The sequence below is a fragment of the Lampris incognitus genome, chromosome 9 (genome assembly GCF_029633865.1).
Source record: "Lampris incognitus isolate fLamInc1 chromosome 9, fLamInc1.hap2, whole genome shotgun sequence".
Classification (NCBI taxonomy): domain Eukaryota; kingdom Metazoa; phylum Chordata; class Actinopteri; order Lampriformes; family Lampridae; genus Lampris; species Lampris incognitus.
This window is the reverse complement of record NC_079219.1, coordinates 57143330-57160829: the sequence shown is the minus strand read 5'-3', so window position 1 is coordinate 57160829 and position 17500 is coordinate 57143330. Positions and strand designations below refer to the sequence as shown.

General features: G+C 52.5%; 1 protein-coding gene across 1 annotated transcript in view; it reads right to left on the bottom strand.

The window, feature by feature from the left end:
• efna3b (ephrin-A3b) overlaps positions 1 to 17500 on the bottom strand; it is a 60495-nt gene that overhangs the window by 2850 nt on the left and 40145 nt on the right. The window contains exons 2-4 of the mRNA XM_056286526.1: positions 9770 to 10062; positions 9461 to 9526; positions 7286 to 7363 (exon numbers count right to left, since the gene is read on the bottom strand). Coding sequence (XP_056142501.1) covers positions 7286 to 7363; positions 9461 to 9526; positions 9770 to 10062 — 437 coding nt within the window. The remainder of the gene's footprint in view (positions 1 to 7285; positions 7364 to 9460; positions 9527 to 9769; positions 10063 to 17500) is intronic.

Below are 17500 nucleotides of genomic sequence, written 5' to 3'. Positions count from 1 at the left end.
GAACATGCAAACTCCACACAGAGGACGACCCGGGACGACCCCCAAGGTTGCACTAACCCAGGGCTCGAACCCAGGACCATCTTGCTGTGAGGCGACCACGCTAACCACTGTGCCGCCGTGCCGTTATAACAAATATATTAAATATAATGATCAGGTCACATGATAATTCAATCGCAAAAACGTAGCTAGCTTATGTTTGCTGGGTAAAACGTAATCATAACCACGAGATGAGGCCTACAGATTACACGATAAGCTCTCATAACCCTATGAAGCCATTCACAGCATTAATATAAGCGGCACGGCGGCCCAGTGGTCAGCACTCTTGCCTCACAGCAAGAAGGTCCTGGGTTCGAACCCCAGGCTGTCCCAGGTCCTTTCTGTGTGGAGTTTGCATGTTCTCCCCGTGTCTGTGGTGGGTTTCCTGCGGGTGCTCCGGGTTCCTCCCACCATCAAAAAGACATGCACGTTAGGGCTGATACTCCTTCCTGTCTGTGCCCCTGAGCAAGGCAATGGAGAGAAGAACTGGAGTTGGTCGCGGGGTGCTGCAGCTGCTCCTATACAATAGGATGGGTCACATGCAGAGAACAGCACAATGAGAAAAATCAAGTAGCTTTCTTCTTCTACTAAGAGTTGGAGTACACTTATTACCCTTTAACTACATAAACCTTTACATTGTTCTGCTCACAGAGGAAACATACATCAAAGATAGGGGTCTGTGAGGACCTCGCCGCACCCCGAAAAAAGTGGGAGGAACCATCAAAATCCCGAGCAGGCAAGGATTAAGTGACCAAGTGGCAGGAGGCGGGCAAGTTACACCAGCGACGGCTGACGGCTGTTCTCCCTGGCTGAGCTTTTAAAGAGTTGGCGACTGTGTTTTAGTGTCGTGGTGGGGGGTGGGGTGCGAGGAGGCGTGTCGAAGGTGTCCGGCTGGGAGAGCTGGCGCTGGATTGGCTGAGGGAGCCTGGTCTGCTGCACCCGGTGGGCCCAGGGACCACGGCCCTGCCCGGAGCTGCGCCCGAAGAGGAAACACCGGGGGCGGTCTGACAGGACGAGGAAGCGGCGCAGGCTAAGCTAACTGTTAGCCCATGCAGACCGGCGGTTCCGACAGTCCTCCTGGCTGGCGTTGGTTCTCCTGGACAGTGATTTTTTTTTGTTGTTTAGTTTAGATATATGTGTGTTAGTTTGGGTATGTGTGTTCTTGCAGTTTTTGGATGTGTGTATTGTGTGTTTGTGTTGCACTGCTGTGGGCTGGGGGGGGGGGGGGAACGGCATGTCGTTTCATTTCACGTACGCAAGTGCATGAGATGAAACGACAAATCAAGCGTCCCCGATTCCTGTGTATAAGTATCTGTGTGTGTACTGTTTGTGCGCCCGTGAGTTTACGCTGCGTTAGCCTGCATGTGTTAAAGCCAACGCGGCGTTTCTGCTTTGAGGGATTTGATTCTGATCTGAAACAAGACTCGGCAATTAGCTCCCTGGCATGAAACACAAACTGACGGCACAATCACACAGACCAGTGCTACCACAACAGAGCCGACAACCAGATCATTTAGCAACAGTTGGTGCTTTGATGCAACCAACATGCGATTGAAAACGCAAAGCAAAACGAAACAAACGCACAAACGGGATGAACTGCCACTTTGCAGGTGGCTAATTTCTACGTCATCCTCCTAAAGACGGGGCTCGTCCTCCCTCCACCGGCGGCTGAACTTGATAGGCCGGTGCAGTAAGCGGGTGGGGAAACTGGCCCCCTCCCATTGAAAGCCGCTGGTGATCGCATGGCTGCACGGAGAGTTGCAAGCACCATTCCCTCTGTGATGTCAATGAGGTCTAAATGAAATCTAACACCAGAACCGTTGTTCAGCAGGGGAGGACCGCTGGGCTGCACACCCGGGCTGAACAGAGCAGCGCCACGCAAATCCACTGGGAGCCATGCAGGGGAGACGGGGGGGGGGGGGGTACACAATATGAGCTGGCAAAATGTTCACAGGAGTTAAACTACCTACACTGTGTCTGTAGGAGGGGGGAGAGTGAGAGAGAGAGAGAGAGACAGAGAGTGGCGTCTGTACATGTGTGTGTCTGTTTTGTGTGTGTGTCTGTGTGTGAGAGAGCGAGAGTGGCATCTATGTCTGTATGTGTGTATGAGTGTGTTTTTGTGTGTGTGTGTGTGTATATGAGTGTGTGTGTATATGTTTGTGTGTATGAGTATGGGTGTGTGTTTGTGTGTGTGTGTGTGTGCGTGGAGCAGTAATTAATATGATTGTGTGTGAGGAGTGTGGAGAGGGCCAAAGTGGCACAGTTGCGTGATCTTAGCTAATCTTCCGTGCGCATTATTTTCAGCCCTCTTATTAAATTAATTTGAAACCGCTCACTGGCTCCCAGGCAGAGGGAGCCTAGGGAATGCTGGGTAACTGCACTCACTGCAGTGAAGTTTCACCTGATCTGTATCCATGTAATCTCCTTTACGTAACTAAGCCCACATATCCAACTCACACAGGGTGCATCATGTTGGGAAGATTGTCTTTTTGTGTCTACACTCCTCTGTCAGGATGCGCCACATGTTCTCTGTGTCTTGGGTGTCGGTTGTCACGCCGTCCATGCCGAGGACTCGGGCGTCCGGCTAGCGTGGCGGTCTATCCCGTTGCCTACCAACACAGGGATCGCCGGTTCGAATCCCCGCGTTACCTCCGGCTTGGTCGGGCGTCCCTACAGACACAACTGGCCGTGTCTGCGGGTGGGAAGCCGGATGTGTGGGTATGTGTCCTGGTCTCTGCACTAGCGCCTCCTCTGGTCGCGGGGCTGCCCTTATAAACAACCGATAACAATCATGTGTGCCTCTGTAGCTGAATGGCTACGGTGCGTGCTGCAATGTCGCCGGTTCGAATCCGGCTGGTGAGTTTTGTTGCACGTCATACCCCTCTTGCTCCCCCACATTTCAAAAGCATCCATAAGGTAAGGTATGGAGTATCTTTAAAGGTATTTTGGAGTAACTGAGAACCGTCTGAGACTTCTTGTTGTGATGCACACCAGGAGTTGGTATCATACAGATGTGTATCAGCTCACGGGATGTTAGGAGGTGGATAAACTTCACTTCACACATGGGAGGTGGGCACACTGAGCTTTTCTGACATTACCCTTCACTGCAGCCGCTCATGGATGAGGAGCGCAGGGCAGGAATTTGAGGAACTGATGAGAAAGGCACACAGGGGGAAGTACAGGGTGAGGGAGGCAGATGAAAGGATGACAGAGAGAAGAAGTGAGGACGAGAGAGAGAGAGTGAGGAAAGAGAGAGCGAGAGAGAGGAGAGACAGACAGTGAGAGAGAGGAGAGAGAGTAAGAGAGGAGAGAGACGGAGAGGAGAGACAGAGAGGAGAGACAGAGAGGAGAGACAGAGAGGAGAGACAGAGAGCAGAGAGAGAGTGGAGAGAGAGTAAGAGAGGAGAGAGACAGAGAGGAGAGACAGAGAGGAGAGAGAGTAAGAGAGGAGAGAGACAGAGAGGAGAGACAGAGAGGAGAGAGGAGAGACAGAGAGGAGAGAGAGAGTGGAGAGAGACAGAGAGGAGAGACAGAGAGACAGAGAGGAGAGACAGAGAGACAGAGAGGAGAGACAGAGAGGAGAGAGAGAGTGGAGAGAGAGTAAGAGAGGAGAGAGACAGAGAGGAGAGACAGAGAGGAGAGACAGAGAGGAGAGAGAGAGTGGAGAGAGAGCGGAAAGAGAGAGAATAGAGAGACACAGAGAGCGAGAGAGAGAGAGGAGAGAGAGCGGAAACAGAGAGAGAGAGACAGAGAGCGAGAGAGAGAGGCGAGAGACAGAGAGAGAGGAGAGACAGAGAGGAGAGACAGAGAGGAGAGACAGAGAGACAGAGAGGAGAGACAGAGAGGAGAGAGAGAGTGGAGAGAGAGCGGAAAGAGAGAGAGAGGATAGAGAGAGACAGAGAGCGAGAGAGAGAGGCGAGAGACAGAGAGAGAGGCGAGAGACAGAGAGAGAGGAGAGACAGAGAGAGAGGAGAGACAGAGAGAGAGGCGAGAGACAGAGAGAGAGGAGAGACAGAGAGAGAGGCGAGAGACAGAGAGAGAGGAGAGACAGAGAGAGAGGAGAGACAGAGAGAGAGGAGAGACAGAGAGAGAGGAGAGACAGAGAGAGAGGAGAGACAGAGAGGAGAGACAGAGAGAGAGAGGCGAGAGACAGAGAGAGAGGAGAGACAGAGAGAGAGGAGAGACAGAGAGAGAGGAGAGACAGAGAGAGAGGAGAGACAGAGAGAGAGGAGAGACAGAGAGAGAGGAGAGACAGAGAGGAGAGACAGAGAGAGAGGAGAGACAGAGAGGAGAGACAGAGAGAGAGGAGAGACAGAGAGAGAGGAGAGACAGAGAGAGAGGAGACAGAGAGAGAGGAGAGACAGAGAGAGAGGAGAGACAGAGAGAGAGGCGAGAGACAGAGAGGAGAGACAGAGAGAGAGGAGAGACAGAGAGAGAGGAGAGACAGAGAGCTATCACAACAAACTCATTTAACCTGCAGCCATTCGCCCAAGCCAGTGATGAGTTCTTTTTGACAGTTATATGAACACACTTTGATTTGTGACACACACACACACACAAATTAACAAGTCAACACCAGTATTTTACAGGCTAGCTTGGAACACGGAGGACCAGGCTGATTCCCCAGGCCGGGTTGTGTAACGGGTGCAGGGTAAGTCAAGCTAGCCACGCATGTTGTTGTTTTGTTAAGTCTGTTGTCACAATACGTGACAGGTTAATTCCTCAACATCATCAGTATCTGATCCGGACCACTCCCTAAACGACCGCAATTAAACTTCATACCTCGCTGATGCCAACCGACGGGGCGCCATTTTGTCCGGATCGTGTCACGCACAAAACGGAAACAACAACAAAACCGGTCCCTTCAGTCCACGTTGTTGAGCACTTGTTACTCTCCAGACATGTGGTGTGCACGACTCCCTCCGATTTTCGGGTCGATAAGGATGAGAAGTCTACGTGTGTTGGTGTTCTTTGCTGGTCGGGGGGGGGGGGGGGGGGAGAGACTAGGCTGAAATGAATATTCATGGTGCTGTTGAGCGGGACCAGCAGCTTGCCAGGCCAGCTGGTGCCGTGAAGTTGGACGGTGCCGGAGGTTTCTGGACTGCTTGTTTTCGCGGTGTTTGAGAACGACACGCGACATCGCCCTGGACACTGTTGTTGACAGCTGATGCATCCAAATCGTGAAACTTGAGAACTGATCCGTGTGTTTGTTTGTCTTGAGTCACGCCGGATTCAAACGTGTGACTTCCACGACTCATTCCATGGCTTAAGCACCTTGGTGAACATGACTGTGAATGCGAAGCAGACTGATCATGTATTATGGAGGTATTTAGAGTCAAGATGGCCAAGATATGTGTGTGTGTGTCTGTGTCTGTGCACGCGGGCGCTCTTGTACTTCTATCTTTGTGAGGACCAATTTGAGTTGTTCATCATCAGAGTGGCTGGTACCAGCAAGAGCTAAAGGGAAGGTTTACAGGATGGTTGTGAGACCAGCTATGTTATATGGTTTGGAGACAGTGGCACTGATTAAAAGACAGGAGGTGGAGCTGGAGGTGGCAGAGGTGAAGATGATAAAATTTTCACTGGGAGTGACGAAGAAGGACAGGATTAGGAACGAGTACATTAGAGGGACAGCTCAGGTTGGACGGTTTTGGAGACAAAGCAAGAGAGGCAAGATTGAGATGGCTTGGACATGTGTGGAGGAGAGATGCTGGGTATACTGGGAGAAGGATGCTGAATATGGAGCTGCCAGGGAAGAGGAGAAGAGGAAGGCCAAAGAGGAGGTTTATGGATGTGGTGAGGGAGGACATGCAGGTGGCTGGTGTGACAGAGGAAGATGCAGAAGACAGGAAGAGATGGAAACGGATGATCCGCTGTGGCGCCCCCTAACGGGAGCAGCCGAAAGTAGTAGTAGTAGTAGTAGTAGTAGTAGTAGTAGTAGTAGTAGTAGTAGTAGTAGTAGTAGTAGTAGTAGTAGAAGATCATCAGAGTGGCTGGTCCTCACTTCTTTGAGGGTGTATTTTAGGGTTGAGATTTAGGTTTGGGGTTAAGGTTTGGATTAGGTTAAAGTCAGGTTGAGGGGTTAAGGTTAGACAAGTAGTTCTGTGTGTGTGTGTGTATGAGAGACCACCCATCCATCCATTATCCAAGCTGCTTATCCCAACCGGGGTTGCGGGATGCTAGAGCATATCCCAGCAGTCATTGGGCAGCAGGCAGGGAGACACACTGTAAAGGTCACCAGTCTAACACAGGGACCACACACACACACACACACACATTCACACTTAGGGACAATTTAGTATGGCCGATTCACCTGACCTACACGTCTTTGGACTGCGGGAGGAAACGACGAGAGGGACGGCCCCCAAGGTTGGACTACCCTGGGGCTCGAACCCAGGACCTTCTTTCTGTGAGACGACCGCATTAATCACTGTGCCACCATGCTGCTCTATGAGAGACCGTCTAGGCCATAATTCTCAGCTACACTCTCACCTTATAAAACCCTCTCTCACGCGCTGTCAAACCTCTCACACACACAATTAACCCCACTCTAACACACTATCAAGCGCTCTCACAGTTTGGTAATGCGTGAGAGAGAGTTTGATAGTGTGTGAGAGAGAGTTTGATGTTCGCAGTTTCTCATTGGCTTATAATATTGCCAGTTAATTTCAACAATCCTGATTGACTTAAATTATTTTCATTCATAAAGCCCTCCCTAATCCCCCTACCGCATGATTCATTCAAAATGGCTGGCACGATTACTCAAAGTAGTGAATTAGGAAATGTTATTAAGCTGTTGTCTAATGTTTTAAATTCCTCACAAGAGACGAGGGTGTGTCCAACACCATCAATGAAATGAGGAAGCCTGATCAATATGATCATATGATAGATCGTTCGCCAATGCTATCTGTAGCAGATGTAGGTTAGGACATTCAAAACTTGAACTGTGCCTGCACACTCTATGAGTGAGCCAATTGAGAAAACGAAAAATTGACTGACCATGTTTCCAGCCAATCAAACAATGCCAAGATCAAACTCTCTCACACACTATCACACCGTGAGAGGGTTTGATAGTGTGCATCAGAGAGGTTGATAGTTTGTAAGAGTGTATCTGAGAATTACGGTACACAGCCTCTCATATCGGTGTGTTTGTGTGTGTGATGGAGATGCTCACCAATGTCGTCAATTGTGTGTGTGTGTGTGTGTGTGTGTGTGAGTGTGTACGGACAAATGTAATGGAGAGACTCACCAATGTCATCAATTTTGAGTCCTGGTCTAAGTGTGTAGTCTGGTTCTGTAGGCTCTGGCTCATCATCCACATCAGAGGCTGAGAAAGAGAGAGAGAGAGAGAGAGAGAGAGAGAGAAAGAGAGAGAGAAAGGAGCGAGAGAAGAGAGAACGTGTGTGTGTGTGTAAGAGAGAGAGAATTTCAATTATAAAACAACTCTTTATTTTACATGAAACAAACAGTGACATCAATTTTACAATATTAACAGAGTAGCTCCTTTACATTAACACATCCAAAACAAGAAATCGTTTTCCATCATACAACCCCAGATCAATCCAAAACTCGAGAGAGACAGAGAGAGACAGAGAGAGAGAGACAGAGACAGAGAGAGAGCACCATTTTCCACACCAAAGGAATTTAATTACATCAAAATGGACATGGAGGGAGAGGGGGGGGCAGTGTGTGTCGGTGCAGGGGTTAAAAAAGTCCCCTGCAGCCAGCTGACTGACAAGCCCCAACATCATCAGTAACCCTGCAAGAGAGCGAGATTGGGGGGAGGGTGGAGGCAGACGGGTGGAAGAGCAGGGAGATCAAACTAAAGAGAGGCAGTGTATAAAGAGACAGGGAGCGATGGCAGGGGCTGGCGGAGTGAGAAAATAAAAGAGGGAGGAGAGGCTAATACTAGAAGGCTGTGGAAGTTAAAAGGACCGGACAGGCCGGGGATCAAAGTGTTTGTGGTGTGTGTGTGTGTGTGTGTGTGCATGAGTGAAAGAGCAGGAGAAAGCCAGAGAGAGAGAGCCAGAGAGAGAAGGAGAGAGAGCCAGAGAGAGAGAGACAGAGAGAGAGAGAGAGAGAGAGAGAGAGAGAGAGAGAGAGAGAGAGAGAGAGAGAGAGGAACAGAGAGACGATGGCAGCGAGTGAGAGGGGGCAGGATGATTGAAGGATGGCAGGAGAGCAAGCGGGTGAGCGAGCGAGCGAGCGAGCAGGAGGTTAACACTACACATATGTAGCCACCCACTGGCCACTCACAGAACACAGGAACTGTGATGGAAGCCGGGGGGGGGGGGCGCTTTCAAAGCTTGTGCTGCTCCTGGCAGAGAGAAAGCAAGACAATGTGAGACACAAGCAGACAGAGAAGGCGACAGAGAGAGAGAACAAGAGAAAGAGAGACAGAACAGAAGGGAAACAGAAAGTGAGGAAGGGGGAAAAGCTAGCTAGCTAGACAGATAGATATAAAGATAGATAGACAGACAGACAGACAGACAGACAGCTAGATAGATAGATAGATAGATAGATAGATAGATAGATAGATAGATAGATAGAGATAGATAGATAAATAGATCGATAGAAAGACAGATAGATAGATAGATAGATAGATAGATAGATAGATAGATAGATAGATAGATAGATAGATAGATAGATAGATAGATCGATAGAAAGACAGATAGATAGATAGATAGATAGATAGACAGACAGACAGACAGACAGACAGACAGACAGACAGATAGATAGATAGATAGATAGATAGATAGATAGATAGATAGATAGATAGATCGATAGAAAGATAGACAGATAGATAGACAGATAGATAGATCGATAGATCGATAGATCGATAGAAAGACAGACAGACAGACAGATAGACAGATAGACAGATAGATAGATAGATAGATAGATAGATAGATAGATAGATAGAAAGACAGATAGATAGATAGATAGATAGATAGATAGATAGATAGATAGATAGATAGATAGATAGATAGATAAGTGAGTGGGATTCTGTCAGTGAAAATACTGCAGGGGAAAGAAGCAGTTGTATTAATAGCTTTCCTTTTGCATTCAAATTGGGTTTGTGTGTGTGTGTATGTGTGTGCCTGAGTGTGCGTGTTTGTGTGTGTATGTGTGCGTGTGTGTGTGTCTGAGTGTGCGTGTGTGTGTGTGTGTGTATGTGTGTGCCTGAGTGTGCGTGCGTGTGTGCGTGTATTCCCGAGTAACCTGGTGCTAGCCCAGCGCTTTGGAAGAACTGCCAGATGTGTCTACTCCATAACAGATGAACACACTTAATTACAGGTCACAACACACACACACACACACCGACACACTGACACACACACCGACACACACCAACACACACACACACACCGACACACTGACACACACACCGACACACCGACACACACACACGGATTGAGAGCCCTACCTGTGGAGCAGCAGACGTAGACTCGTAGCCTCAGACAGCTGCGTCCGTGGTGATGGGTGGGCGTAGCTGGAAACAGATCAGTCACGTGACTCGTTATCGTGGGAGTGACAGACACATTACTCCCATTTACTGGAAAACATTTGATTTTCCACAGTTTTCCCAAATTCCCTACTCCACCGCAGACCCGGCTTACACAACACTGGTGATTCTGATACAGATGTTTTAACGTTCAACCCCCCCCCCACCACCACCCCCGAAACTCCCTACAACCCCGCCGGGGAACGGTGCGACCCAGATTAAGGTGCTCACAGATGTAGTAGTACTCCTGCCCCACGTGGAACTCGTAGCCCAGCGAGAAGGCGCTGTAGCGCTGGAACTTCTCCGAGAACTTGATCGGCGCGTGGGGCGCGTGGGGGCGGTTGCACTCCCACCGCTTGAAGCCCAGCTGGGGGTCGCAGGTCCTGTAACCCCGGTAACTGACCATGTAGAGGACGTACTGCTCGCCGGTGCCCACCATGCGCTGGCTGTCATTGTAGTGGGGGCAGTAGATGTCCAGGTAGTCGTTGACGTTCACCTGCACCGTGTAGCCCTCTCTGCGCAGGCTGCAAAACAAAGGGACGACAGGAAGGTCACCGGGAAGAAAGGATCGTTGTGTTGTAGTGTTGTTATTCTACCCCCTCCCCCCCCACCTCTTTTTCTCTCCACTTGTACCCCGGCCAATTACCTCACCCTTCCGAGCCGTCCCGGTCGCTGCTCCACCCCCTCTGCTGATCCGGGGAGGGCCGCAGACTACCACATGCCTCCTCCGACACATGTGGAGTCGCGCGGGAGGATCACGCTATCCCCCCCCCCCCCCCCCCGAACAGGCACGCCAAATGACCAGAGGAGGCGCTAGTGCAGCGACCAGGACACACACCCACATCCGGCTTCCCATCCGCAGACACGGCCACAATTGTGTCTGTGCGGACGCCCGACCAAGCCGGAGGTAACACGGGGACTCGAACCGGCGATCCCCGTGCCGGTAGGCAACGGAATAGACCGCCACGCCACCCGGACGCCCCTCAAGAGCCGCCACATTTTTGAAAACGCGGTGCAAAAGAATCCACCACCCCACTTCTGCACAAGAGCCTCGTGAACGTGCCAATTGACTGACGGCAGGTCGGGACCGACGCAGACGCCGGCTTGCAGAGAACCCCTTCCCGATTGGCTGATCAGGAGCGAGTTCTCAGAAAAGGTCTTGTGTCTTTACTGCGCCTCGGGCAGCCCACAGAAACTAGGTCCCCCCCCCCCAGGCCCCCCCTCCCCCCTCGGTGCACCTTTGCAGACTTGATAGCCGTCAGGGTGTAGAAAGAGTTTGACCAAATATCTTGTGCGCACGAATTTCAAATTGACAAAAACACGTGTGCACCCTTACACCAACAATGATGCAGACACACACACACACACACACACACACACACACACTCCAGCACCCCCCCCCCCCACCGTATGTGTGAATGCTCACACTGCGGCCTGCCTCGCTCAGATGCTGTTTACCTGGACGAACACGTGGTCCAGTAAGCGATCGCCATCAGCGTGTTGTTGTTCAGCCCCGGCACAAGTCGACCCGGGTGCCAACCTGGCGACGCCTGCAGCGTGGCAGGGGAACCGTAGCACTAATGAACACCACCTGAACCACCACCTGAACCACCACCACGCAACGCAGGCCACGCCGGAGCAGAGGCCTCGACTCGAAAACAACACAACACCCTGGAGCTTGGCGTGGCGCGTCCGTTAGACGCGTGTCTTTGAGCGGCGGCGCTCATCCGAGGTCACGTGGATTCATGTCCTTAATAACTGGGAGCGGGTGTGTGTGAGTGTGTGTGTTTGTGTGACCCAGGTATATTTGTGGCTACCGGGGGGCTGCCGTATGCAGAAGAGTGCGGCGCCGGCTCTCCGGTGCCGACTCCGGGGCCCCAGGGCCATCGGCCCCTCCTCCCGGTGTCAGCGCGCCGTCGTCCCCTAACCCCAGCGGTCGTACATCAACCCCGGCGCACCGTCGCGCGCCCGTCAGCCGTCAACAGGCCGGCCACGTCCCGCCCCCGAGCTCATCTATCAGCGTCAGCCCCGAAAAAGACCCCGGCCTGACAGGAAGATAAGGTCTGTGTGCGCGCGCGTGTGTGTGTTGTGTGTGTCTGTGTGTGCGTGTGTGTGTGTGTCTGTGTGTGCATGTGTGTACAGCGCGTGTGACAGAGTGAAATAGATTTTCCCCGACATCCAAAAGCCCTCGTTTCCTCCTCGTCACCGACGCGGGCCCGTATCTGCGTGACAGAGACAGGCTGCAGTTGTAAATCATGCACGCGCCGCTGAGCACAGGCGCGCGCGCCCCCCCCCCCGATACACGCGCACGCGCGCTCCCGCGAAAGACACGGCGGTGACACGGCAACGTCACAAGGGGGCAGCAGAGCGTCACCCCCGAGTCTGATGTTGACTGATGCGCTCCCCCCCTTCTCTCTCCCTCCCCCCCTCCCCCCCCTCTCTCTCCCAGTTCTAGGTCATGTCTCCGGGGAGATTATTATTCAATTATTAAATGAAGATCGAAATGCTCTACCCGGTGTCTTCCTCTCTCCATCACTTCTTCCCATTCTCTCTCCGTCCCTCCCTAATCTCTCTCTCTCTCTCTTTCCATCTCTCTTCAATCGCCTCCCTCTTTCTATCGCTCTCTCTCTCGCTCTCCTCACTACCCTTCTTTTCGGCTGACATGGGAGAAAGTTTCATTGCTCAACATTCATCTCTTGCTCCCCCCCCCCTCCCCCCCCTCCCCCCTCTCTCATTACATCATTTGCTGGCCTCCAGAGGAGATTTTCTTCATGCAGTTTTAGCGGCGCATAAAAAGCAACGCAAAATGCTTCAAGGGAACTATATTTATACTGAATGCAAAAGAGAAAGATGGGGGGGGAGAGAGAGAGGGGGGGTGGGGGGGGGGGAGAGGGAGAACATGAGTGAGAGGAATGGAGGCTCGTTTCACCGGGGACTCATGAATGCAAATCGAAGAGAAAGAGAAAGAGAAAGAGCGCTGAGCACAGGAAGCCAAAAGACACGGCTCAGACGGCAGCGGGAGAGTTTTCCACTACCAGAGACAGAGCAAGTCTTTCTGAGATGAAGGGAGGGGGAGAGGTAGAGAAGGAAGAGAGGAACGGGTGGTGGGGTGGCGGTGGGGGGGTGGGGGTTAGTATCTGAGTAATGTGAAAGCAAAGCGGCTCACTTTCCCCAGATAAAAGCTTGAGGATTTCCCCTACATGACTGAGGATGAGCCCACGTGTGTGCAGGCTTCAGGCCCCACGCTGCCATGTGTGTGCATGTATCTGTGTGTGTGTGTGTGTGTGTGTGTGTGTGTGTGTGTGTGTGTGTGTGTGTGTGTGTGTGTTTTAATGTGGGCCTGTGTGTGTGTATGTGTGTGTGCAATATGTGTGTGTGCGCACGCACGAGAGCGTGTTTTAATGTGGGCTTGTGTGTGTGTGCAATATGTGTGTGTGTATGTGTGCATGTTTTAATGTGGGCTTGTGTGTGTGTGTGTGTGTGTGTGTGTGTGTGTGCAACATGTGTTTGTGTGTGTGTGTGTGTGTGTGTGTGTGTGTGTGTGTGTGTGTGTGTGTGTGTGCAACATGTGTTTGTGTGTGTGTGTGTGCGTGCGCGCATGTTTTAAATGTGGGCTTGTGTGTGTGTGCAATATGTGTGTGTGTATGTGTGCATGTTTTAATGTGGGCTTGTGTGTGTGTGTGTGTGTGTGTGTGTGTGCAACATGTGTTTGTGTGTGTGTGTGTGCGTGCGCGCATGTTTTAATGTGGGCTTGTGTGTGTGTGTGTGTGCAATGTGTATGTGTGTGTATACATGTTTTAATGTGGGCTTGTGTGTGTGTGCAATATGTGTGTGTGTGTGTATATGCATGTTTTAATGTGGGCTTGTGTGTGTGTGTGTGTGCAACATGTGTGTGTTTGTGCACATGTTTTAATGTGGGCTTGTGTGTGTGTGCAATATGTATGTGTGTGTATACATGTTTTAATGTGGGCTTGTGTGTGTGTGCAATATGTATGTGTGTGTATACATGTTTTAATGTGGGCTTGTGTGTGTGTGTGTGCAACATGTGTGTGTGTTTGTGCACATGTTTTAATGTGGGCTTGTGTGTGTGTGCAATATGTGTGTGTGCAATATGTGTGTGTGTGTGTACGTGCATGTTTTAATGTGGGCTTGTGTGTGTGTGTGTGTGCAACATGTGTGTGTGCAATATGTGTGTGTGTGTATGTGCATGTTTTAATGTGGGCTTGTGTGTGTGTGTGTGTGCAACATGTGTGTGTTGTTTGTGCGCATGTTTTTAATGCGGACCTCGTGTGTGTGCAACATGTGTGTGTATGTGTGACATAACGGGGCCTAGCATGTGGTCTCAATGAGACAACCATTCATATCTGGTTTGACATTATTGCGCGTCAATGGTGTGCATACAAACGCACACTTTTTGAATGACACACACACACGCGCACTTAGCACACACACATGGAAAGCGTTCAAAATGCCAACATGTGTTGCGGGGAAGGCGGGAAGGTCCCCGTGTACTGTAAGATTTGTAGACAGATGGCGTCTAAAAGACACAGAGAGAAGAAGAAGAAGGAACAAATGGAGGGGTGGGGGGTGGGGGGGGGGACGTAAGACCCGGTCTGAAAAGACAGACAGATGTGGTCCCGCAGTGATTCATGAAACAACTTGATCCATCGCTTCCACCGCCGCTCTCTACACGTTTCTTCTCCTATTGTGCTGCATTACCATCCACTTCTGCTGCCCAGTCGATGCAGCACGAGTTGGAGCTGGTCGCAGGGAAGCAAACGGGGGAGAGAGAGCGAGCGAGGGAGAGAGAGAGAGAACCGAGGGAGAGAGAGAGAGACCGAGGGAGAGAGAGAGGAGAGAGAGCGAGGGAGAGAGAGAGAGAGCGAGGGAGGGAGAGAGAGAGAGCGAGGGAGAGAGAGAGAGAGCGGAGGGAGAGAGAGAGAGAGCGAGGGAGAGAGAGAGAGAGCGAGGGAGAGAGAGAGAGAGAGCGAGGGAGAGAGAGAGAGAGCGAGGGAGAGAGGAGAGAGAGCGAGGGAGAGAGAGAGAGAGGGAGAGAGAGAGAGAGCAGAGGGCAAGAAAGAGGAACATGAAAAGGGCAAACGTGCACACGCACACACACGGAGCAGATGCTGTGAGTTGTGGAGTGTATGGCGAGACTCGCTGTAGGAATGGAGGGGCAAATGGAAGGACGGACGGGGGGGAGGGGGAGGGGGGGGGGAGATGAAGGGATTTATACGGAGAGACGTAGGGGAGTCGGGGTTAAAAGCTGCGGAGTATGGCCGCCGGGGAGCCCAGGGTGTGAGGGAGTTAGCAGAGGCAGATCAAAACAGGCCGGATCAATGCCACTACTGTACAATCACATCACAGGGAGAGAGCGAGATAGACAGATACGGAGAGAGAGGGGAGAGAGAGAGGGGGAGAGGGGTGGGGTGGGGGGACGGGGGGGGGCAACTGGTGCTGCTCCACAGCAGGCAGAGGGGTTCTGATGCGATTGCTGCATGTTTGGCAGCAATGGTTGCAAACTGTGCTCGTTTCGAGGCTTTCACGGCACCGTTTGATAACCGTGCCCAACACGGTCGGGTCGGGGCGTCCGGGTCGGGGCGACTGGGTCGGGGCGGTCGGGTCGGGGCGTCTGGGTCGGGGCGGCCGGGTCGGGGCGTCTGGGTCGGGCGGTCGGGTCGGGGCGTCCGGGTGGCGTGTCGGTCTGTTCCGTTGCCTACCAACACGGGACCGCCGGGTCCAATCCCCGTGTTACCTCCGGCTCGGTCGGGCGTCCCTACAGACACAATCGGGCGGGTGGGAAGCCGGATGCGGGTATTTGTCCTGGTCGCCGCACTAGCGCCTCCTCTGGTCGGTCAGGGTGCCCGCCCCCTGGATCAGCAGAGGGGGTGGAGGAGCAACCGGGATGACTCAAAAGAGCGGGGTAATTGGACCAGATAGAATCGGGGGGGGGGGGGTATAGCTGGGGTGGTGCTGGTGGGTGACCTTCATGATGTTGGTATTCAAAGACTGTTTCTACAAGCACACCGCCATCCACCCACACCACATGTGGTCCGGGTACCGCTACCGTATCCTGAGCTGGCGCTGCAGCGCCCCCTGGAAGCACCACGAGCGGGCGTGCAGGTGGCTTTTTTTCTGTTTTGTGCAGAAAACAGAAAAAAAGTCCAAATGTCCAAACGTGTGTCCCCCGGCGGCGGCGGTGGCGCTGCACATTATGAGCACGCACACGTGGCTGCACGGAGCATTTGTTGTGGTGGCCGCGGTTCTTCTGTGGGGCTTCCGGGTCGAGGCACAACTCTATTTGCTTAGCCCCATATCACAAACTACAAATACAAAATACAAATGTAAAAACATTACAAGTTGAAAAATGTGAACGTGTGTGTGTGTGTGCGTTCTTGCCATGCACGTGTGTGTGTGTGTGTCTGTGTGTGTGTGTGTGTGTGTGTAGAAAACAGTGCTGAGAGACGGTGTGTTTGGGCGCGGGTGGTTGCAACAGCATAATTGCCTCTCAGAGGTGCGAGCCGCCCCGAGGCCAGCCTTCTTCATCGCGTCTCAGTTTGGGACAACATGCAGGAGGAGCTCCACCAGCAGCAGGAGGAGCCCACCAGCAGGAGGAGCCCCACCAGCAGGAGGAGCCCCACCAGCAGGAGGAGCGGCTGGTTGTATATGAACGGCTCCCCTGCCAAACAGAGAGTCACAAAGACCCACAGGGTCAGCGAGCCCCTTTTCAAACACAGAGAGAGCAAGGAAACAACCTTTCCAGCTGCACCTCCCTGCTCACCCTCCCTGCTCACCCTCCCTGCTCACCCTCTCTACTCACCCTCCCTGCTCACCCTCCCTGCTCACCCTCCCTACTCACCCTCCCTACTCACCCTCCCTGCTCACCCTCCCTGCTCACCCTCCCTACTCACCCTCCCTGCTCACCCTCCCTGCTCACCCTCCCTACTCACCCTCCCTGCTCACCCTCCCAGCTCACCCTCCCTGCTCACCCTCCCTGCTCACCCTCCCTACTCACCCTCCCTGCTCACCCTCCTGCTGCACCTACCTGCTCACCCTCCCTACTCACCCTCCCTACTCACCCTCCCTACTCACCCTCCCTGCTCACCCTCCCCGCTCACCCTCCCTACTCACCCTCCCTACTCACCCTCCCTACTCACCCTCCCTGCTCACCCTCCCTACTCACCCTCTCCCTGCTCACCCTCGCTCTCTCTCTCTCTCTCTCAGTGTGTCTCTATGTCTCTCTACCGCTCTCATCTCTGCTCCGATTCACTAATTTTGTCTGCGTTTGACAGTTACCTGTGACAGTGAGCTGTCAAAAGAGCTGTGTGTGTGTGTGTGTGTGTGTGTGTGTGTGTGTGTGTGTGTGTGTGTGTGTGTGTGTGTGTGTGTGTGTGCGTGTCTATGATCCCATCCATCCATCCAGTATCCAAGCCGCTTATCCTCCTCTCAGGGTTGTGGGATGCTGGAGCCTATCCCAGCAGTCATTGGGCAGCAGGCGGGGAGACACCCTGGACAGGCTGCCAGACCATCACAGAGCCCACACACACACAGACACACACACACATTCACACCTCGGGCAATTAGTACGGCCGAGTCACCTGACCTACATGTCTTTGGACTGTGGGAGGAAGCCGGAGCCCCCGGAGGAAACCCACGCAGACACGGGGAGAACACGCAAACTCCACACAGGGGACGACCCGGGACGACCCACGAGTTTGGACTACCCTGGGACTCAAACCCAGGACCTTCTTGCTGTGAGGCGACCATGCTAACCACTGTGCCACCCCAGTCTACGATCCTGTAATTCTGTCCTTTTTGAGTCGTCACTGGTTGGCAGTGAGACTTCCTAGTGTGTCCTCTGATTCATAAAATGGTGGCGCTGTCTTTCCCTCTTCTCATCCACTACCCATTTCTTCCTTGTCTCTTCTCCCCCATCATTTCCCTCTAAGCATTGTGAGCATA